This window comes from Rhinatrema bivittatum, chromosome 1 (genome assembly GCF_901001135.1).
Source record: "Rhinatrema bivittatum chromosome 1, aRhiBiv1.1, whole genome shotgun sequence".
Lineage (NCBI taxonomy): Eukaryota > Metazoa > Chordata > Amphibia > Gymnophiona > Rhinatrematidae > Rhinatrema > Rhinatrema bivittatum.
In genome coordinates this window covers 838,136,451-838,161,108 of record NC_042615.1, presented here as the reverse complement: position 1 = coordinate 838,161,108, position 24,658 = coordinate 838,136,451, and the positions used below count along the sequence as shown (strand labels likewise).

The 24,658-nt window shown below is 47.5% G+C and overlaps 1 protein-coding gene across 1 annotated transcript in view; it reads left to right on the top strand.

Moving 5' to 3' along the window:
• Positions 1-24,658, top strand: part of LOC115079676 (myosin-IIIb-like) — a gene marked incomplete in the record, with an annotated part of 167,255 nt that overhangs the window by 55,418 nt on the left and 87,179 nt on the right. The window contains 2 exon segments of the mRNA XM_029583432.1: positions 7,985-8,087; positions 22,025-22,181. Coding sequence (XP_029439292.1) covers positions 7,985-8,087; positions 22,025-22,181 — 260 coding nt within the window.

The following is a 24,658-nucleotide window of genomic DNA, read 5'->3' as shown; positions in this document are numbered from 1 at the left end:
GCAGGTGAATGAAGGCTCAGGAACAGGGTGAGGGAGGTACTCGGAGGGATCATGGAGCTGTGCTGATAGAGCAGTAAATCCTGCAGGTGAATGAAGGCTCAGGAACAGGGTGAGGGAGGTACTCGGAGGGATCATGGAGCTGTGCCGATAGAGCAGTAAATCCTGCAGGTGAATGAAGGCTCAGGAACAGGGTGAGGGAGGTACTCGGAGGGATCATGGAGCTGTGCTGATAGAGCAGTAAATCCTGCAGGTGAATGAAGGCTCAGGAACAGGGTGAGGGAGGTACTCGGAGGGATCATGGAGCTGTATGTAACCACAAAGCTGTGAAAGCACACGCAGCTATGGATGGAGAACTGACAAACTTGTAGCAGGGCCTGAAGGATATCTTCCTGGGTACAGATGGTACACGGATCTCCTGCCTGCAGAAACATAGGGCAAGATGAGTAATCTGAGACTGATTAGCACACGATGATGGGAGCATTATCTTTGGTTGTTATTGTAGAGGTCAGTGCCTCAGAGGTGGCCTAGGGTCAGCATAGCTGGAAGAGTAATAACCTTGCACCTTTCCATTAACCTCATCCAGGGTTAAAGTACTGAGGAAGCTTTAAGGCTCCAGATTACCCCATGGGTTCATTAGCCAGGAGCGCTGCCTCACTGTTTGCTTTTATTGCCATTCACCTGGTCAGCGATCTGCTGGATGTCCAAAGAGAAATCCCAGGTTAGCTGGGATTAGGATTTGGGTTTAGGATTTGAAAGTGGAAGGGGTGATATTGGGCAATGTTACAGGTTAATGACCTGCCTGTAAAGGGACTTCCTGGTTATATGCAGACCCTCCTAAATCCTTTCAGGTATGTAAAAGTCCGTATCGCTTGCCTCTGGGGTATAATTCTACAAGTCATTAAGTCTCATCTCATGCGAGGTCTGCACCTTGCTGATAGATCCTCTCTGGACCTCCTCCATTCTACTTATATTTTACCACAAGCAGGATCTCCAAAACTGGACGTAATCCTGCAGATGAGTCTCGTTATCACCTGCCTTTTCTGCTGCTCTTACCTCTCCGTACGCTCCCCTGCATCCCTCTAGTCTGGCACACGCTCTTCTGAGATCCCCAGTTCTCAGCAGCATGAGGTAGTGGGGAGGCTGCACCTGCTTTGCATGCTCAGACATTTTGCTTTCTGTGCTGTTATTTCTGTAATGATGAGGTGTGCTGACGGAGAGTCCGCCTTGACAGGGACTATGAGCTGTTGCTGTTTTACGCTTTGCCATTTTATTGTAATGTTCTATGCTTGTGTTTGGAGGGTAATTATAAACATCAGTCCTGTGCATAAAGTTTTACGAATGGAGTTGGGGGGCTCTTTGAAAATGGATTTCATGACCTGCAGGTAAAGTTATGCGCAGATAGGAGAGGAGTTTCCAGGGGCAGTGCTGGGGAGGAGTTGGCACCTGTGCATGATGCATACATAGTAACCGTGCACATGAGAGCGGCAGGAAGATCTGTGCTCGTGCTTTTCCCTCTGAGCATGGATGTAAAGAGCACCCCAGGAGAGGAATGGTCTTCTACATAACCGTACATAAATAGTAACCGTGCACATGAGAGCGGCAGGAGGATCTGTGCTCGTGCTTTTCCCTCTGAGCATGGATGTAAAGAGAGCCCCAGGAGAGGAATGGTCTTCTACATAACCGTACATAAATAGTAACCGTGCACATGAGAGCGGCAGGAAGATCTGTGCTCGTGCTTTTCCCTCTGAGGATGGATGTAAAGAGCACCCCAGGAGAGGAATGGTCTTCTACATAACCGTACATAAATAGTAACCGTGCACATGACAGGGCAGGAAGATCTGTGCTCGTGCTTTTCCCTCTGAGCGTGGATGTAAAGAGCACCCCAGGAGAGGAATGGTCTTCTACGTAACTGTGCACATGAGAGCAGCAGGAGGATCTGTGCTCGTGCTTTTCCCTCTGAGCATGGATGTAAAGAGCACCTCAGGAGAGGAATGGTCTTCTACGTAACCGTGCATAAATAGTAACCGTGCAAATGAGAGCAGCAGGAAGATCTGTGCTCGTGCTTTTCCCTCTGAGGATGGATGTAAACTCTGCAGATAAAGAGCACCCCAGGAGAGGAATGGTCTTCTACGTAACCGTGCATAAATAGTAACCGTGCACATGAGAGCAGCAGGAGGATCTGTGCTCGTGCTTTTCCCTCTGAGGATGGATGTAAACTCTGCAGATAAAGAGCACCCCAGGAGAGGAATGGTCTTCTACATAACCGTGCACATGAGAGCAGCAGGAGGATCTGTGCTCGTGCTTTTCCCTCTGAGCATGGATGTAAAGAGCACCCCAGGAGAGGAATGGTCTTCTACGTAACCCTGCATAAATATAACCGTGCACATGAGAGCAGCAGGAAGATCTGTGCTCGTGCTTTTCCCTCTGAGCATGGATGTAAAGAGCACCCCAGGAGAGGAATGGTCTTCTACATAACCGTGCATAAATAGTAACCGTGCACATGACAGGGGCAGGAGGATCTGAGCTCGTGCTTTTCCCTCTGAGGATGGATGTAAAGAGCACCCCAGGAGAGGAATGGTCTTCTACATAACCATGCATAAATAGTAACCGTGCACATGAGAGCAGCAGGAGGATCTGTGCTCGTGCTTTTCCCTCTGAGGATGGATGTAAACTCTGCAGATAAAGAGCACCCCAGGAGAGGAATGATCTTCTACATAACCGTGCATAAATAGTAACCGTGCACATGAGAGCAGCAGGAGGATCTGAGCTCGTGCTTTTCCCTCTGAGGATGGATGTAAAGAGCACCCCAGGAGAGAGGAATGGTCTTCTACATAACCGTGCATAAATAGTAACCGTGCACATGAGAGCAGCAGGAGGATCTGTGCTCGTGCTTTTCCCTCTGAGCATGGATGTAAAGAGCACCCCAGGAGAGGAATGGTCTTCTACGTAACTGTGCACATGAGAGCAGCAGGAGGATCTGAGCTCGTGCTTTTCCCTCTGAGGATGGATGTAAAGAGCACCCCAGGAGAGGAATGGTCTTCTACATAACCGTGCATAAATAGTAACCGTGCACATGAGAGCGGCAGGAGGATCTGTGCTCGTGCTTTTCCCTCTGAGGATGGATGTAAAGAGCACCCCAGGAGAAGAATGGTCTTCTACATAACCGTGCATAAATAGTAACCGTGCACATGAGAGCAGCAGTAGGATCTGTGCTCATGCTTTTCCCTCTGAGGATGGATGTAAAGAGCACCCCAGGAGAGGAATGGTCTTCTACATAACCATGCATAAATAGTAACCGTGCACATGACAGGGGCAGGAGGATCTGAGCTCGTGCTTTTCCCTCTGAGGATGGCTGTAAAGAGCACCCCAGGAGAGGAATGGTCTTCTACGTAACTGTGCACATGAGAGCAGCAGGAGGATCTGAGCTCGTGCTTTTCCCTCTGAGGATGGATGTAAAGAGCACCCCAGGAGAGGAATGGTCTTCTACATAACCGTGCATAAATAGTAACCGTGCACATGAGAGCGGCAGGAGGATCTGTGCTCGTGCTTTTCCCTCTGAGGATGGATGTAAAGAGCACCCCAGGAGAAGAATGGTCTTCTACATAACCGTGCATAAATAGTAACCGTGCACATGAGAGCAGCAGTAGGATCTGTGCTCGTGCTTTTCCCTCTGAGGATGGATGTAAAGAGCACCCCAGGAGAGGAATGGTCTTCTACATAACCGTGCATAAATAGTAACCGTGCACATGACAGGGGCAGGAGGATCTGAGCTCGTGCTTTTCCCTCTGAGGATGGCTGTAAAGAGCACCCCAGGAGAGGAATGGTCTTCTACGTAACCGTGCATAAATAGTAACCGTGCACATGAGAGCGGCAGGAGGATCTGTGCTCGTGCTTTTCCCTCTGAGGATGGCTGTAAAGAGCACCCCAGGAGAGGAATGGTCTTCTACATAACCGTGCATAAATAGTAACCGTGCACATGAGAGCGGCAGGAGGATCTGTGCTCGTGCTTTTCCCTCTGAGCATGGATGTAAACTCTGCAGATAAAGAGCACCCCAGGAGAGGAATGGTCTGCTACGTAACTGTGTGTCTCACATGCAACATCACAAAATATCTGCATAGTAGCACCACAAACGTTTTCTGACTTATATTTAAAGTATTGATGTAAAATTAACTCTTTATCACCTTCTGCAACAAAAGAAATAAAGTAACTCTTGTTGCAGGTATATCCTGGGAATTAGTCATCCATATTATCCTCTGCCTTAACTTGTTTTTTATTCTCAGGTACATAAAAGCATCTAGAAAGATCAAGTTCTTTCTCCTTAGCTATTTGTAATATCTCTTTAGAATATTTCCTAATCAACTTCTCAGGCGATTTATTTATTTATTATTTTTTATATATCTATATCCGTTTGCACATCGTATCGGTTTACATGAAACTTAGAGAGTATCACCATATAAGAAGGTGAAGCCTTTACAAGGAACATGGAACAACAAATTGGTTATATAAGGAGATGTTATTTATAGTCGACGTTGAGGAAGAACGGATGAAAGTGAGGAGCAAGAATGTTTAACGTTATTGTGGAGTTTTTGAAAGGAAAGATAGAGAAAAAAGACAAGTTGATTATCTGGATAAATAATAGAGGCAAAAACTGATCAACAAAGTAGATGTATACATGAGGACGAACATAGTGGTGGTATGGTATTTACAGTTCTGAGTATTTACAATTATCAGTGGGAGGATATTAACCTAGCTTTAGGGAATGAGTATAATATAAATCGTTTAATATGTTTCATGTAATTCCATATAAATCGTTTGATATGTTCCATGTAAACCGCCACATGGCGGTAGTTATTTCAGTTACCTGTGAACCGGAGTGATATGTATTTTATACAGGAACTTTCGGTATATAAAAATAAAAAATAAATAAATAAATAAATATATGGTGATATTAACCTAGCTTTAGGGAATGAGTATATGGTGATATTACCTAGCTTTAGGGAATGAGTATATGATGATATTAACCTAGCTTTAGGGAATGAGTATATGATGATATTAACCTAGCTTTAGGGAATGAGTATATGGTGATATTAACCTAGCTTTAGGGAATGAGTATATGATGATATTAACCTAGCTTTAGGGAATGAGTATATGATGATATTACCTAGCTTTAGGGAATGAGTATATGGTGATATTAACCTAGCTTTAGGGAATGAGTATATGGTGATATTAACCTAGCTTTAGGGAATGAGTATATGATGATATTAACCTAACTTTAGGGAATGAGTATATGGTGATATTAACCTAGCTTTAGGGAATGAGTATATGATGATATTAACCTAGCTTTAGGGAATGAGTATATGATGATATTACCTAGCTTTAGGGAATGAGTATATGATGATATTACCTAGCTTTAGGGAATGAGTATATGGTGATATTAACCTAGCTTTAGGGAATGAGTATATGATGATATTAACCTAGCTTTAGGGAATGAGTATATGGTGATATTAACCTAGCTTTAGGGAATGAGTATATGGTGATATTAACCTAGCTTTAGGGAATGAGTATATGGTGATATTAACCTAGCTTTAGGGAATGAGTATATGGTGATATTAACCTAGCTTTAGGGAATGAGTATATGGTGATATTAACCTAGCTTTAGGGAATGAGTATATGATGATATTAACCTAGCTTTAGGGAATGAGTATATGGTGATATTAACCTAGCTTTAGGGAATGAGTATATGGTGATATTAACCTAGCTTTAGGGAATGAGTATATGGTGATATTAACCTAGCTTTAGGGAATGAGTATATGGTGATATTACCTAGCTTTAGGGAATGAGTATATGGTGATATTAACCTAGTTTTAGGGAATGAGTATATGGTGATATTAACCTAGCTTTAGGGAATGAGTATATGGTGATATTACCTAGCTTTAGGGAATGAGTATATGAAGGTTTTTAGCTCTCATAATATTTTCAAGGGACTGTATTTTACTATGAATATACAAACAATCTTTCATGTTAGTGACTACGGAGGCTTGTTTATTATAGAAACATAGAAATGAAACATAGAAATGACGGCAGAAGAAGACCAAAAGGCCCATCCAGTCTGCCCAGCAAGCTTCACACATTTCCCTCTCATACTTATCTGTTTCTCTTAGCTCTTTGGTTCTATTTCCCCTCCACCCCCACCATTAATGTAGAGAGCATTGATGGAGTGAAATATCAAGCTTGATTAGTTAGGGTTGTAGGGGAAGTAACCGCCGCAATAAGCAAGCTACACCCATGCTTATTTGCTTTACCCAGACTATGTTATTCATCCCTTATTGGTTGTTTTTCTTCTCCCCTGCCGTTGAAGCAGGGAGCTATGCTGGATATGCATTGATAGTGAAGTATCAGGCACATTTGGTTTGGGGTAGTAACCGCCGTAACAAGCCAGCTACTCCCCGCTTTGTGAGTGCGAATCCTTTTTTCTTCTCCCCTGCCGTTGAAGCAGAGAGCTATGCTGGATATGCGTGAAGTATCAGTTTTTCTTCTCCCCTGCCGTTGAAGCAGAGAGCTATGCTGGATATGCATTGAAAGTGAAGTATCAGGCTTATTTGGTTTGGGGTAGTAACCGCCGTAACAAGCCAGCTACTCCCCGCTTTGTGACTGAATCCTTTTTTCCACATTTCCTCTTGCTTTTGTAGCTTAGAGCGATGTTGGAGTCACAGTAACCATGTGTATGTTTATTGAATAAGGGTATTATCTCCAGGCAGTAGCCGTCATTCTGGCGAGCCACCCACTCTTTATTGATGGCCTCTTGATTTTTAGTTTGTTGTTCCTTAGTTCACAGTTACCGTTCCATGTAAAGGCAATGCCTAAAAGTTTTTAAGTTATCTGTAAACCGATACGATGTGCAAACGGTTGTCGGCATATAAAAGATTATAAATAAATAAATAGTGATTCAGGATAAGATACATTATACTTCTCAGTGTTAGTGACTCGATATTCCAATAACTTAGAAGCTGCTCCTGTAGTAAAAGTAGACAATTGAGAAATAGAAAGGCTGAGATTGTTTTCAGTGCGAGTCACAATCCTCCGAACGTCTCAGTGTTATTTCAGCTGGTTCCTTCCATTCACCCCTCCTCAAAGCCACCAGTTAGTAAGTTAACTACTACCAGGGACGGGATAGATATAGCTACTAATGGTTGCTCCCTTGTGAGTGGGATAACCTGTCCATCTCCACAATCGAGAGTTCCCTTCCACTGGGCTGCGGTTGCAGCAATGGACACTACCACCTTCATCCTCTGTCCCAAGAGGTCTCTTGGGGTTCACCAAAAATACCAGAGAGATTCATGGTTCCCAAATTAGCAAGCCCCCTCCCATGGGAGAAAGAGGTAGGTTGGGGTCATGGGGAGGGAGCATTAAAGCTTAGAGAGGTCTCAGCTGAAAATTCATGTAGGGTTCCCATCTGTTCTCCAGGTCTCCATACATGATTGCCCATGGACCCTCTCCTAGATATCGGAACAGACAGGGAGCCTTCCCTTTTCTTCTCCTCCCCATAAATCCTTGCACGGTTGAAAGATGCTATAAGGAGTGTGCCCCTTTGGTGTGCGGCTTCGGCATGCTGGGTGGCCATTTAATTAGCAACGGCAAGGACCCCAGATGCAGGCTGTCCTCCTCAGGCCTGATAGAAATGGCAGGATACAGCAACAGCGATCCAGACAAGCTACCCTGGAAATAAAGAAAGAGACTGATCCAGTTGAGACCCAAATGTGAAAGCTTTTATGTAGTGAATCTGTTTTGACAAAGTACATTTTTCTTAGGAAATCTACATTCAGATGGTCATTTCAGCAGTAGGAGCTGCTGTTCTGCTAGTACAATGAAAAGGGTATTGGCATCAACAGGAAATCCTTTCCTCATGAGATTGGCAATTGCACGATGTCTGGAGGCATTTTCCCAGGGGATATCCATCTCATTTATCTGTATTTTTCCTTTCAGGTTAACCCTTTGCTGGAAGCCTTTGGCAATGCTCAAACAGTCATAAATGACAACAGCAGTCGCTTTGGGAAATACATCCAGCTGCGATTTAGCAACAGTACAGGTGAGTGCAGGGACTTCTCTTATAGTACAGGTGAGTGCAAGGACTTAAGAATATAAGAAAATGCCATACTGGGTCAGACCAAGGGTCCATCAAGCCCAGCATCCTGTTTCCAACAGTGGCCAATCCAGGTCATAAGAACCTGGCAAGTACCCAAAAACTAAGTCTATTCCATGTAACCATTGCTAATGGCAGTGGCTATTCTCTAAGGGGTAGATTTTCAAAAAACGCGAATAGGCGTACTTTTGCTGGCGCATCAGGCGCTAGCAAAAGTACGCTGGATTTTAGTAGATACGCGCGGAGCCGCTAAAATCCTGGATCGGCACGCGCAAGGCTATGAATTCTGTATAGCCGGCGCGCGCCGAGCCGCGCGGCCTACCCCCGTTCCCTCCGAGGCCGCTCCGATTTCGGAGCGGCCTCGGAGGGAACTTCCTTTTGCCCTCCCCTCACCTTCCCCTCCCTTCCACTACCTAACCCACCCACCCGGCCCTGTCTAAGCCCCCCCCTTACCTTTGTCGGGGGATTTACGCCTCCCGGAGGGAGGCGTAAATCCCCGCGCGCCAGCGGGCCGCTAGCGTGCCGGGACGCAACCTGGGGGCGGGTCCGGAGGGCGCGGCCACGCCCCCGGGCCGCCCCGGGCCGTAACCACGCCCCCCTCTGAGAACCCCGGGACTTACGCGAGTCCCGGGGTCTGCGCGCGCCGGTGAGCCTATGTAAAATAGGCTCACCGGCGCGCAGGGCCCTGCTCGCCTAAATCCGCCCGGATTTGGGCGGATTTAGGCGAGCAGGGCTCTTAAAATCCGCCCCTATGTGAACTTAATAGCAGGTAATGGACTTCTCCTCCAAGAACTTATCCAATCCTTTTTTAAACACAGCTATACTAACTGCACGAACCACATTCTCTGGCAACAAATTCCAGAGTTTAATTGTGCGTTGAGTAAAAAAGAACTTTCTCCTATTAGTTTTAAATGTGCCCCATGCTAACTTCATGGAGTGTCCCCTAGTCTTTCTACTATCCGAAAGAGTAAATAACCGATTCACATCTACCCGTTCTAGACCTCTCATGATTTTAAACACCTCTATCATATCCCCCCTCAGTCGTCTCTTCTCCAAGCTGAAAAGTCCTAACCTCTTTAGTCTTTCCTCATAGGGGAGTTGTTCCATTCCCCTTATCATTTTGGTAGCCCTTCTCTGTACCTTCTCCATCGCAATTATATCTTTTTTGAGATGCGGCGACCAGAATTGTACACAGTATTCAAGGTGCAGTCTCGCCATGGAGCGATACAGAGGCATTATGACATTTTCCGTTTTATTCATCATTCCTTTTCTAATAATTCCCAACATTCTGTTTGCTTTTTTGACTGCCGCAACACACTGAACTGACGATTTCAATGTGTTATCCACTATGACACCTAGATCTCTTTCTTGGGTTGTAGCACCTAATGTGGAACCCAACATTGTGTAATTATAGCATGGGTTATTTTTCCCTATATGAGTGCAGGGACTTCTCACAGGACAAGCAGGATGGTAGTCCTCACATATGGGTGACATCATCAGGATGGAGCCCAATCACGGAAAACTTCTGCCAAAGTTTCCAGAACTTTGACTGGCCCCTACTGGGCATGCCCAGCATGGCACTAACCCTGCAGTCAGCAGGGGTTCCCCTTCAGTCTTCTTTTTTCCGCGCAGCAGTAGCCTCGCGGTTTAGGAGCTCTGAACACATTCCTGACAGGAATTTATTCCTCATGGACTTATTTAAAATATCTTGCCCCACAGGGGTCCCTCCTCTAACTTTCTCTGGCCACGGTACTCCGGTAAGTTTTTTCGCCGTTTTTCTTCGGTTACCGTCGAGTTTGGCCTTCGCGGCCTACTGGCCGTCGACCGTACTGCGGCTCGATTTTTTCTATGGCCATGGCGACGAGTTTTCGTCGGTGCCCGGATTGTATTCGCACCATGTCGATCACAGACCCTCAGAGTCTGTGTAATGTGCTTAGGCCATGAGCATGATGTCCTGACTTGCACCAAATGTGCCCTCATAACACCAAAAGGTTGCAAAGCCAGAATGGAGAAGATGGGACTCCTCTTCCATACTCACACCCTGACGCCGTCCATCGCATCGACATCATCGGAACTGGCACCGTCAAAGTTGCACCAACATCGACAACCGTCTGACCGCCTGCCATCGACGTCTTCACGGCCATCGACTCCCGTTTCTCCCCCTCAAGATCGAGGGGATCGAAGGTAGAAACATCGCCATCGGCATCGTAAGTCTCAGACCGTCGAGGGAGCGAAATCATCGACCTCACCACCGTCCAAGCCACCATCAAAGAAGCCCCGTCCAGAAACGGCACCGACCACTCTTGCGACCGGGACATCGAGGCAACCCTCACCCGATCGGGGTTTCGGAGTCACGATTCCGCCTGTAAAGGTGGTCCCTCTGACTGTGCCTCAACCTCCTTCTTCCATCACGGAGCCGGAGCTGATTGCCCCAGGTCTCCGGGAAGAACTGGACCGGCTGGTCCAGGAGGCCATCGACAAGGCGATGCAACCGCTCCAGGTCCCTCCGGCACCGACATCAGTACCGAGAGTGGAACCGGTCACCGACCCGATTCCAGCAGCACTGGCACCGCTGCTATCCTGGATGGAGGCGCTCATGACTGCCCTTCCACCGGTGATTCCCGGGTCTCCGATGGCTCTGGTGCGCTCCCTGATGACAGCCTCATCGGGAGGAGAAACACCGTTTCACATCCCTCCTTCAGGAGTTCTGCCTCAGCCATCAGTGCCATGTCGTCCCTCGCCACCGGTTCATTCATCGGGAGCGATACGCACATCGCGGCACCGATGTCTTCCAGGCCGTCCACGGTGCCCCCGGCGATTCCTTTGATTTTCTCGGAGCCTCAGCCGGGGCCTTCGGATATCTAACCCCCTTCTCATCCTACAGTCAGCCTACTGATCCTTATGACACCTGGGGTGATGATACTTCCTCAGACACCGATGACTTACCTTCACCTCCTTCTCCTACTGAAAGTAGAAAGCGTTCTCCTCCAGAGGACCTCTCTTTCATTAATTTTGTGAAGGAAATGTCAGAATTGGTCCCTTTCCAGCTTCAGATGGAGCAAGACGATAGGCACCAGATGATGGAGCTTCTCCAATTCCTGGATGCCCCTAAGATGATCACTTCTATTCCCATTCATCAAGTTCTTCTTGATCTCCTCAAAAAGAACTGGGAAAATCCTGGATCCATTGCCCCAGGACACAGAAAGGCTGACACTACTTATCTGGTACAGTCAGCCCCTGGCTTTCAAAAATCTCAGCTTGACCACCACTCAGTTGTGATGGAATCAGCTCAAAAGAAAGCAAAAAGGACAAAACCACACTCCTCTACCCCTCCTGTCAAAGAACACAAGTTCCTTGACAATGTTGGTCGTCGAGTGTTCCAAGGGGCCATGCTTATCTCCAGGATTGCTTCTTACCAGCTGTATATGACCCAATACAACAGGGTCATTTTCAAGCAAATACAGGACTTCTCTGAAACCCTGCCTGACCAATTACAAGAACATCTTCAAACCCTTGTTCACAAGGGGTTTGAAGCAGGAAAGCATGAGATAAGAACAGCTTACGATATCTTCGACACCTCCACTAGAGTGTCTGCAGCTGCCATTTCTGCAAGACGCTGGGCCTGGCTCAAGTCTTCTGACCTTCGCCCAGAAGTACAAGACAGGCTCACTGACCTGCCCTATATAGGAGATAATCTGTTCGGTGAACAGATTCAGCAAATAGTGGCTGAATTAAAGGACCATCATGAGACCCTCAAACAGTTCTCATCGATACCTTCTGACTTCCCTTCTAGACAGCCCTTCAAGAAGGACTCTAAGAAGTCATTCTTCCGTCCAAGGAAGTACTATCCTCCACCAACAAGGTCCCGAGTTACGAGGCCTTATCAGAAATCTCAGCCCCGCCAGCCCCAGAAGCAAAAGCCACAAGCAGCTCCCCAGCCGGGGCCTGCTTCAGGTTTTTGACGTTCCCTTGGAGAGCAGCAGCCTGATCCGTCTGCCAGCCATACCAGTGGGAGGTCGATTGTGCCATTTTCACAAAATGTGGCAATCAATCACAACCGACCAATGGGTGCTAGCAATCATTGCTCAGGGTTACCACCTGAACTTCCTTGCTCTTCCACCGGATTCACCACCTCTACAAGCATGGAGAGTAAACGACCACTCTCTCCCTCTGGAACAGGAGGTTTCCCTTCTTCTCCAGTTAAGAGCAATAGAACCCATCCCTCTTTCACAACAAGGCCTAGGGTTCTATTCCCGGTACTTTTTGATCCCCAAAAAATCCGGGGGGCTTCGTCCAATTCTGGACCTACGTGCCCTCAAGTACCTCCAGTGGGAAAAGTTCAAGATGGTAACCTTGGGCTCGCTTCTACCTCTTCTACAAAGAGGAGACTGGCTCTGCTCTCTGGACCTCCAGGATGCGTACACCCACATTGCGATAGCTTCAGCTCATCGCAAGTATCTCAGGTTTTTAGTAGGCCCAAAGCACTATCAATACTGAGTGCTTCCATTCGGCCTAGCATCGGCACCACGAGTCTTCACCAAATGTCTCGTAGTTGTCGCAGCCTTTCTCAGGAAAGAAGGTGTTCACGTCTACCCCTATCTAGACGACTGGTTAATCAGGGCCCCAACCCAGCAAGCCGCTCGATCGTCCCTGGATTTGACCCTACACACTAATTTCTCTAGGATTTCTCGTCAATTACGAGAAATCCTATTTAGTCCCATCTCAAACCTTGTCATTCATTGGGGCAGACTTGGACACCTTACAGGCAAAAGCCTTTCTACCTCATCAATGAGTGCAAACCCTCGTTTCTCTTGCTCACCAGTTGTAGTCTCAGCATACAGCAACAGCTCGACAATTCCTTGTCCTTCTCGGACACATGGCGTCCTCAGTCCATCTCACACCAATGGTCCGCCTGGCCATGAGAGTCACGCATTGGACTCTGAGATCACAATGGATTCAAGCGACTCAGCCTCTGTCAAACATTGTTCACATCACCGACACACTCAGTCTGTCTCTCACCTGGTGGAAAGATCAGAACCATGTCCACCAGGGACTGCCTTTTCATCTGTCAGATCTTCAACTCATTCTCACCACCAATGCTTCCAACCTCGGCTGGGGAGCTCATGTGAATGATCTGCAGTCGCAAGGATTTTGGTCTCCAGAGGAAGCCAAACACCAGATAAATTTCCTGGAGCTTCGAGCGATGCGATATGCTCTCAGAGCTTTTCAGGATTCTCTTATCCAATCACGTTATCCTGATTCAGACAGACAACCAGGTGGCCATGTGGTACATCAACAAGCAGGGAGGCACAGGCTCCTTCCTTCTGTGTCAGGAAGCTGCACAGATTTGGGTGGAAGCGCTCTCCCGTTCGATGTACTTCAGGGCCACCTCCTTGCCGGGAGTACATCCCTCTCGTGGGCAAACCGTCTGCTCTATGCATTCCCTCCACTTCCTCTTCTCTCGAAGACTCTCGTGAAGCTCCGTCAGGACAAGGGAACCATGATCCTGATAGCACCTCACTGGCCACGCCAAGTGTGGTTTCCCATACTCCAGGATCTCTCCATCCGCAGGCACATTCCCTTGGGAACGCACCCGCTTCTGATCACTCAGAACGACGGATGTCTACGCCATCCCAATCTTCAGGCCTTGTCCCTGACAGCATGGTTGTTGAAAGGTTAATCCTTCAACCACTTACCTTTTCAGATTCGGTTTCTCGTGTCCTGATTGCTTCACGGAAGCCTTCCACAAGAAAGTCTTATTCCTATAAATGGAAAAGGTATACATCATGGTGTTCTTCGCAATCCCTTGATCCTTTTTCCTGTCCAATCCCAAGGTTTTTGGACTATCTCTGGCATTTATCGGAATCATGTCTAAAGACCTCTTCCATCAGAATGCATGTCAGTGCGGTAGCCGCCTTCCATAAAGTTGTCGGGGATGTCCCTATATCAGTACAATCCCTCGTAACTCGTTTTCTTAAAGGCTTACTCCATATCAAGCCACCTTTATGTCCTTCTTGGGACCTTAATCTGGTTCTCGGGTGGCTCATGAAACCAACCTTTGAACCTCTTCACTCCTGTGACCTAAAATATCTCACATGGAAAGTGATTTTCCTTTTAGCTATCACTTCAGCCCGCAAGGTTAGTGAGTTACAGGCCCTAGTTATCTATCCGCCTTACACTAAACTCCTGCAGGACCGGGCGGTACTCTGCACTCACTCTAAATTTTTGCCTAAGGTAGTTTCGGAGTTTCACATTAATCAATCCATCATACTACCTATCTTCTTTCCCAGGCCCCACTCCAACCCAGGGGAACAGGCTCTGCATACCCTTGACTGTAAACAGGCTCTAGCGTTCTACCTAGACCGTACAGTTGCCCACAGAAAGAGTACTCAGTTATTCGTCTCTTTCCATCCCAACAAACTAGGGCAACCTGTAGGTAAGCAGACTCTCTCCTCCTGGTTGGCGGACTGCATATCTTTTTGCTATCAGCAAGCAGGCATTCCTTTCCAAGACCATGTTAAAGCACATTCTGTGAGGGCCATGGCGACTTCAGTAGCACACCTACAATCTGTGCCGCTTCCTGACATTTGTAGGGCTGCCACCTGGAGTTCTCTCCACACTTTTGCAGCCCACTATTGCCTAGACAAAGCCGGAAGACAAGATTCCATCTTCGGCCAATCTGTCCTGCGTAACCTATTTCCAACGTGACGTACCAACACCCTTCCGCCTGCCCGTGGGGTTCAGGATGTCCACTACAAAATTTCACCCCAGTTGTTGTGCCTGTTGCACGCCATTGGGTACATTTGGTGCATGTTCGGACATCCTCAGCTCGGTACTCACCCATATGTGAGGACTACCATCCTGCTGGTCCTTTGAGAAAGCAAATGTTGCTTACCTGTAACAGGTGTTCTCACAGGACAGCAGGATGTTAGTCCTCACGAAACCCACCTCCCGCCCCGCGGTGTTGGGTTCGTAATGTTTTGTTGTTTTATTTTTTTGGCACTGCCTGTAGCTATCAAATAAGACTGAAGGGGTGCCCCTGCTGGCTGCAGGGTTAGTGCCATGCTGGGCATGCCCAGTAGGTGCCAGTCAAAGTTCTGGAAACTTTGACAGAAGTTTTCCGTGATTGGGCTCCATCCTGATGATGTCACCCATATGTGAGGACTAACATCCTGCTGTCCTGTGAGAACACCTGTTACAGGTAAGCAACCTTTGCTTTCTCTTATAGTACAGGTGAGTGCAGGGACTTCTCTTATAGTACAGGTGAGTACAGGGACTGGTTGTGGAAGGTTATTCCATGCTCTGGACCAGCAGTATCAGCACCATGTGGCAGTAAAGGTAAATGCACAGATTTATGTTTATAGTACAGGTGAATAAGAAGTAAGATGGGAGAATTAGAATGCATAGCAGTGAATGATGACATAGACTTAATTGGCATCTCAGAGACATGGTGGAAAGAGGATAACCAATGGGACAGTGCTATACTGGGGTACAAATTATATCGCAATGACAGAGAGGAGCACTCGGGAGGAGGTGTGGCACTTTATGTCCGGGATGGCATAGAGTCCAACAGGATAAGCATCTTACATCTTAGACTTCTGGCATTAGCATACAAACATTTCATAGTTTGTTTGTATTTTCATTCTGCTTTTTAATTGATAGGGATAAGTTAGAATGTTTTAGCTCAGGTGAGTTTTTAGTTACAGGCACTTGGACTACTTTTCTTATTATTGGAACCTCACTGTCGGGATGCCCTAATTCTAATGCATCATTAGTATCCTTTAAAGATACCTCTCTCCGAACCATTGCTGCTGAGCGACTGTCGGCTTTCCCCTTTGTTCTAGTTTAAAAGTTGCTCTATCTCCTTTTTAAAGGTTAGCGCCAGCAGTCTGGTTCCACCCTGGTTAAGGTGGAGCCCATCCCTTCAGAAGAGAGACTCCCCCTTCCCCAAAAGGTTCCCCAGTTCCTAACAAAACTGAATCCCTCTTCCTTGCACCATCGTCTCATCCACGCATTGAGACTCTGGAGCTCTGCCTGCCTCTGGTGACCTGCGCGTGGAACAGGGAGCATTTCAGAGAAAGCTACCCTGGAGGTTCTGGATTTAAGCTTTCTACCTAAGAGCCTAAATTTGACTTCCAGAACCTCCCTCCCACATTTTCCTATGTCGTTGGTGCCCACATGTACCACGACAGCCGGCTCCTCCCCAGCACTGTCTAAAATCCTATCTAGGTGACGTGTGAGGTCCGCCACCTTCGACCAGGTAGGCATGTTACCAGGAGATCCTCACGCCCACCAGCCACCCAGCTATCTACATTCCTAATAATCGAATCACCAACTATGACGGCTGACCTAACCCTTCCCTCCTGGGCAGTAGGCCTTGGGGAGATATCCTCACTGCGAAAGGACAATGCACCACCTGGAGAGCAGGTCCTTGCTACAGGATCCTTTCCTGCTGCACCCAGATGATGCTCTCTGATCATGAGACCTTCTTCCTGCAAGGCAGCACCAGGGCTGCCAGTCTGAAGTTGGGACGTGGCTACTATGTCCCTGAAGGTCTCCTCAATGTACCTCTCTGTCTGCCTCAGCTCCTCCAGGTCTGCCACTCTAGTCTTCAGAGATCGGACTCGTTCTGTGAGAGCCAGGAGCAACGAGAGCACCAGCACAAGCTGTGCTGGGCTCAGGGCTTTAAATCTCAAAACTTCCTGTGCAAACACGGGGACCTCCGGGAGGGCTGATGACAAGCCCCTGTGGGTGGAGCTTGAACGCGACTCATGCCGGGCTGTGCTGCTGCTGGAAAACGCTGCTGAGCGGCGATACTAGAGGGAGGCCCCTGCCTCGCTGATCGCCAAATGGTAACACTAGAGTTCTGTAGGGACTGAAAAATGAAATTTCAGACCTATTAGTAAAAATTTGTAACCTATCATTAAAATCATCCATTGTACCTGAAGACTGGAGGATAGCAAATGTAACCCCAATATTTAAAAAGGGCTCCAGGGGCGATCCGGGAAACTACAGACCGGTTAGCCTGACTTCAGTGCCAGGAAAAATAGTGGAAAGTGTTCTAAACATCAAAATCACAGAACATATAGATCAGGGGTGGGCAAAGCTTTTTGTATTGGGGCCACATTACTAATTATTGACTGCAACATGGGCTGTGGCGGGGCAGTGGGGTTGGATCTCCTGAACATGACAACCAAACTCTGCATTTGCTGCAGGCATTTCAGTATCCAGCAGGCTTAAGCAATATCATTTCAGCACCTTCAATCATAAATCCAAGTCTCTAACAATCAGCAAGGCTTTCAACGCGAGAGGTAAAAGGGTTTTTTTCCTGGCCAGGAGACTATCTCACCTCTGTCAGAAATGTAGAAGACAGACAGACTCTCAGCAAATAAGAATAAAACAGAAAGGTGCAAGAAAAAGCTAAACTGGAAACACTACAAGCCAGTGCAATAATGCAAACATAGAAATACCACCAATCTTCATAAAACAAACTCAAGAAATATAAAATCAACCATACTCATTCAGATATCATACTCATTCAGCTGTCATACTCATTCAAATAACATACTCATTCAGATATCATACTCATTCAGATAACATACTCATTCAGCTGTCATACTCATTCAGATATCATACTCATTCAAATAACATACTCATTCAGATAACATACTCATTCAGCTGTCATACTCATTCAGATGTCATACTCATTCAGATGTCATACTCATTCAGCTGTCATACTCATTCAGCTGTCATACTCATTCAAATAACATACTCATTCAGATAACATACTCATTCAGATAACATACTCATTCAGCTGTCATACTCATTCAGATAACATACTCATTCAGATAACATACTCATTCAGATGTCATACTCATTCAAATGTCATACTCATTCAGATGTCATACTCATTCAAATAACATACTCATTCAGCTGTCATACTCATTCAGATATCATATTCAGCTGTCATACTCATTCAGCTGTCATACTCATTCAGATGTCATACTCATTCAGCTGTCATACTCATTCAGATGTCATACTCATTCAAATAACATACTCATTCAGCTGTCATACTCATTCAGCTGTCATACTCATTCAGCTGTCATACTCATTCAGCTGTCATACTCATTCAGATGTCATACTCATTCAGCTGTCATACTCATTCAGATGTCATACTCATTCAAATAACATACTCATTCAGCTGTCATACTCATTCAGCTGTCATACTCATTCAAATATCATACTCATTCAGCTGTCATACTCATTCAAATAACATACTCATTCAGCTGTCATACTCATTCAGCTGTCATACTCATTCAGCTGTATCTCAAATGTTAATCTCACCCTCCTATACCCAACAATTTTTTATGTATCAATTTTTTTGTTTTAATTAAAAAATAATAATATGGAATGGAAAAAGGTAAGTTTCATACATATGAATGCATGCCTCCTCGGCCTTGCTTCAATTTTGTAGTGTAATCATAAGCTTACCAACCTTCCAATCCTTTTATCATTTATGTTTCTTCTTTATTTTAATCAATGTGTGAATAAATAGTAAAATTATTCTCTATATGACGCCAGTACTGGCTTTTGGCTTATTTGCTTTGTATAAGATATTTATAGTCAAAACGCCATTAGTGTGAACCTCTTTAAGGTAAGATTTTATACTAGGAAAATGTCCATGGTGAACGCCATGATAGTAAGGTATAGAAAACGTGTCACTTATCTCAAAACAGATAAAGAATAGAATATCTAATTATTAAGAAGTTAACCATTTATCAAAAATCAATGAAATATTTCAAAACAGCAGACATATCAAATACCTAATAATTAAAACTAATAAGGGTTCAAATTTCCCCCTCTCCATACCAAGGAACCTTTGATTTGCAATTACCCTGAGATTGTAGTGGATTAGTGGAGGGGAGGTGGGGAAACACACTTTCTCCTCTCTCTCTCTCTCTCTCTCTCATACACTCAAACTCACACTCACAAACCCTTCTACCCTCTCACTAACCCACTTCCTCCCCTCCCCTTCTCTCTCACTCACCTTTCATTCATCCACCACTTTCCCTCCACTCACCCCCTCAGTCATTCACCCACCCTCCCACTCAACCTTCTCACTCCCACTCACCCTCTTGTCTTCTCTGTGTCATTCACCTCTCCCTCCCATTCACCCCTGTCCTTCCCCTCTGTCACTCACTCACCCAATCAATCCCCATCCCTCATTTTCATCCCCTTCCCTTCCCTCCCCCCACTCACTCCCTTCCCATCAGACTCCCTCCCTCCCCTTTCAGTCACTTTCCATCCCCCACTCCCTCCTTTCCCTCTCAGTCAGGCTCCCTTTCCTCTGTCACACACCCTCCCCCCCATTCACTCCCCTCCATTCTCTCTTCCTCACCTCTTTCACTCCCTTGCCTCTTTTCCTCTTAGTCACTCCCACCCTTACCCCCTTCCTTTCCCACCATGTGACTCACTCTTTCTGCCAACATCATGAATGTCTTCTTCTTGCCGGCTGCGTGCTGAAAGCCCGCCAGGAGGTCAGCTTCAGGCCCACCATGGTGCAGGACCTGTTCTTGTCGACAGAGGGTGGGAACCTTGCCAGCAGTCACTCCACGCGCCGCCCTTCTTCTGGCTGGTGGGGGTGGGGACAGCGTTGCTGTGCTTTTCTTGCGTGACACACAGCACAGGCTGCACATAAAGTAATTTTTTTTACAGATAGGCGGACTGGGTGAAACATGGTGATGGGACGGATTTGGCCTGTGGGTCGTAGTTTGCCCACCCCTGATACAGATAGAAATTCTTTAATAGTAACATAGTAAGGATGGCAGAAAAGGACTGAATGGTCCAGCCAGTCTGCCCAACAAGCTTCGTATGGGTGTATCTGCCGCACGATGCAGGTTACCACATGTAACCCGAACATAAGAACTGCTTCATGCAGTTATCTCCAAGCCTTATGATAACCTATCAAATATTTACTGCTAGCAGTCCACTCTACTGATGGTCTGTAAGAGACCCACAGCAGAGATCCTTATTCTCTGCTGTGGGTCTCTTACAGTGAGGAGGTGGGTGTGCAGCGCCTCCTCTGATCCTCACTCTCTGCTGTGGGTCTCTTACAGTGAGGAGGTGGGTGTGCAGTATCTCCTCTGATTCTCACTCTCTGCTGTGGGTCTCTTACAGTGAGGAGGTGGGTGTGCAGTGCCTCCTCTGATCCTCACTCTCTGCTGAGGGTCTCTTACAGTGAGGAGGTGGGTGTGCAGTGCCTCCTCTGATCCTCACTCTCTGCTGAGGGTCTCTTACAGTGAGGAGGTGGGTGTGCGGTGCCTCCTCTGATCCTCACTCTCTGCTGAGGGTCTCTTACAGTGAGGAGCTGGGTGTGCGGTGCCTCCTCTGATCCTAACTCTCTGCTGTGGGTCTCTTACAGTGAGGAGGTGGGTGTGCGGTGCCTCCTCTGATCCTCACTCTCTGCTGTGGGTCTCTTACAGTGAGGAGGTGGGTGTGCGGTGCCTCCTCTGATCCTAACTCTCTGCTGTGGGTCTCTTACAGTGAGGAGGTGGGTGTGCGGTGCCTCCTCTGATCCTCACTCTCTGCTGTGGGTCTCTTACAGTGAGGAGGTGGGTGTGCAGTGCCTCCTCTGATCCTCACTCTCTGCTGTGGGTCTCTTACAGTGAGGAGGTTTGTGTGCAGTGTCTCCTCTGATCCTCACTCTCTGCTGTGGGTCTCTTACAGTGAGGAGGTTTGTGTGCAGTGCCTCCTCTGATCCTCACTCTCTGCTGAGGGTCTCTTACAGTGAGGAGGTGGGTGTGCGGTGCCTCCTCTGATCCTCACTCTCTGCTGAGGGTCTCTTACAGGGAGGAGCTGGGTGTGCGGTGCCTCCTCTGATCCTCACTCTCTGCTGTGGGTCTCTTACAGTGAGGAGGTGGGTGTGCGGTGCCTCCTCTGATCCTCACTCTCTGCTGTGGGTCTCTTACAGTGAGGAGGTGGGTGTGCGGTGCCTCCTCTGATCCTCACTCTCTGCTGTGGGTCTCTTACAGTGAGGAGCTGGGTGTGCGGTGCCTCCTCTGATCCTCACTCTCTGCTGTGGGTCTCTTACAGTGAGGAGGTGGGTGTGCGGTGCCTCCTCTGATCCTCACTCTCTGCTGTGGGTCTCTTACAGTGAGGAGGTGGGTGTGCAGTGTCTCCTCTGATTCTCACTCTCTGCTGTGGGTCTCTTACAGTGAGGAGGTGGGTGTGCAGTGCCTCCTCTGATCCTCACTCTCTGCTGTGGGTCTCTTACAGTGAGGAGGTAGGTGTGCAGTGCCTCCTCTGATCCTCACTCTCTGCTGAGGGTCTCTTACAGTGAGGAGGTGGGTGTGCAGTGCCTCCTCTGATCCTCACTCTCTGCTGAGGGTCTCTTACAGTGAGGAGCTGGGTGTGCAGTGCCTCCTCTGATCCTCACTCTCTGCTGTGGGTCTCTTACAGTGAGGAGGTGGGTGTGCGGTGCCTCCTCTGATCCTAACTCTCTGCTGTGGGTCTCTTACAGTGAGGAGCTGGGTGTGCGGTGCCTCCTCTGATCCTCACTCTCTGCTGTGAGTCTCTTACAGTGAGGAGCTGGGTGTGCGGTGCCTCCTCTGATCCTCACTCTCTGCTGTGGGTCTCTTACAGTGAGGAGCTGGGTGTGCGGTGCCTCCTCTGATCCTCACTCTCTGCTGTGGGTCTCTTACAGTGAGGAGGTGGGTGTGCGGTGCCTCCTCTGATCCTCACTCTCTGCTGTGGGTCTCTTACAGTGAGGAGGTGGGTGTGCGGTGTCTCCTCTGATCCTCACTCTCTGCTGTGGGTCTCTTACAGTGAGGAGCTGGGTGTGCGGTGCCTCCTCTGATCCTCACTCTGCTGTGTTTCTGTTGCAGTGAAGGGTGCTAAGATTAACGAATATCTGTTGGAAAAATCTCGAGTGTCCCATCAGGATCCCGGAGAGCGAAACTTTCACATTTTTTATTATATGTTTGCTGGAATGTCAGCGGCAGACAAGGAGATGTTCGGTGTCTTGGAGCCCGCATTGTACAGGTTTGTCTGAGGGGAGCAGAGGGAGGTGGAGCAGGAGGGGATCACAGAAAGGAAGAATGTGAGAGCTGATGTGGATGTCAGGCAGAGATTTCCGTTACCTGTTCTGATCATCACCAGTAAAGGATCCCCTGTGTCTCTCAGGCTTTCTTGAATTCTGCTACTGGTTTTGTCTCCAATACCCACTTCTGCGAGGCTGTTAGCTGCATCCCCTCTCTTTCTCTGGAAAAAATATTCTTACTCCTTAGTCTCCTTTTTCAGTCTCATCTTGTGACCTCTTTCCACAGAAAAGTGGAATTTGTGCTTGATTTGTACCACTGAGGTACTTAAATATCTTATAATCACTCTTGCCTCGTCTTTCCTCTACAGCAGTGCTTCTCAAACCGATTCTTAGGGACTTCCTGGGTCAGTCACGTATTTAGCATAGCTCTAAAGAATATTTTATATATTTACATTTCCTATTCCACATCTTCCTAGAAAATACACAAGGCATGCATATGCATGAGATATATTTGCACACGTATAAACAATAAACATATTTCTGCACAGAAAGGGAGGTGGATGCATGGAACAGCCTAGCATTTGAGGTGGTGCAGTAAAAGAATTCAGGAAAGCGCAGAATAAGCACAGAGGATCCCTGGTGATGAAGAAGAGAAGGGAAAGCCTGGGATAAGCACAGAGGATCTCAGGTGATGAAGAAGAGAAGGGAAAGCCTGGGATAAGCACAGAGGATCTCAGGTGATGAAGAAAAGAAGGGAAAGCCTGGGATAAGCACAGAGGATCCCTGGTGATGAAGAAGAGAAGGGAAAGCCTGGGATAAGCACAGAGGATCTCAGGTGATGAAGAAGAGAAGGGAAAGCCTGGGATAAGCACAGAGGATCTCAGGTGGTGAAGAAGAGAAGGGAAAGCCCGGGATAAGCACAGAGGATCTCAGGTGATGAAGAAGAGAAGGGAAAGCCTGGGATAAGCACAGAGGATCTCAGGTGATGAAGAAGAGAAGGGAAAGCCCGGGATAAGCACAGAGGATCTCAGGTGGTGAAGAAGAGAAGGGAAAGCCTGGGATAAGCACAGAGGATCTCAGGTGGTGAAGAAGAGAAGGGAAAGCCTGGGATAAGCACAGAGGATCTCAGGTGATGAAGAAGAGAAGGGAAAGCCCGGGATAAGCACAGAGGATCTCAGGTGATGAAGAAGAGAAGGGAAAGCCTGGGATAAGCACAGAGGATCCCTGGTGATGAAGAAGAGAAGGGAAAGCCTGGGATAAGCACAGAGGATCCCTGGTGGTGAAGAAGAGAAGGGAAAGCCTGGGATAAGCACAGAGGATCTCAGGTGATGAAGAAGAGAAGGGAAAGCCTGGGATAAGCACAGAGGATCTCAGGTGATGAAGAAGAGAAGGGAAAGCCCGGGATAAGCACAGAGGATCTCAGGTGATGAAGAAGAGAAGGGAAAGCCCGGGATAAGCACAGAGGATCTCAGGTGATGAAGAAGAGAAGGGAAAGCCCGGGATAAGCACAGAGGATCTCAGGTGATGAAGAAGAGAAGGGAAAGCCCGGGATAAGCACAGAGGATCTCAGGTGATGAAGAAGAGAAGGGAAAGCCCGGGATAAGCACAGAGGATCTCAGGTGATGAAGAAGAGAAGGGAAAGCCTGGGATAAGCACAGAGGATCCCTGGTGATGAAGAAGAGAAGGGAAAGCCTGGGATAAGCACAGAGGATCTCAGGTGATGAAGAAGAGAAGGGAAAGCCCGGGATAAGCACAGAGGATCTCAGGTGATGAAGAAGAGAAGGGAAAGCCCGGGATAAGCACAGAGGATCTCAGGTGATGAAGAAGAGAAGGGAAAGCCCGGGATAAGCACAGAGGATCTCAGGTGATGAAGAAGAGAAGGGAAAGCCCGGGATAAGCACAGAGGATCTCAGGTGATGAAGAAGAGAAGGGAAAGCCTGGGATAAGCACAGAGGATCTCAGGTGATGAAGAAGAGAAGGGAAAGCCCGGGATAAGCACAGAGGATCTCAGGTGATGAAGAAGAGAAGGGAAAGCCCGGGATAAGCACAGAGGATCTCAGGTGATGAAGAAGAGAAGGGAAAGCCCGGGATAAGCACAGAGGTTCTCAGGTGATGAAGAAGAGAAGGGAAAGCCTGGGATAAGCACAGAGGATCTCAGGTGATGAAGAAGAGAAGGGAAAGCCTGGGATAAGCACAGAGGATCTCAGGTGGTGAAGAAGAGAAGGGAAAGCCTGGGATAAGCACAGAGGATCTCAGGTGATGAAGAAGAGAAGGGAAAGCCTGGGATAAGCACAGAGGATCTCAGGTGGTGAAGAAGAGAAGGGAAAGCCTGGGATAAGCACAGAGGATCTCAGGTGATGAAGAAGAGAAGGGAAAACCTGGGATAAGCACAGAGGATCTCAGGTGATGAAGAAGAGAAGGGAAAGCCTGGGATAAGCACAGAGGATCTCAGGTGATGAAGAAGAGAAGGGAAAGCCTG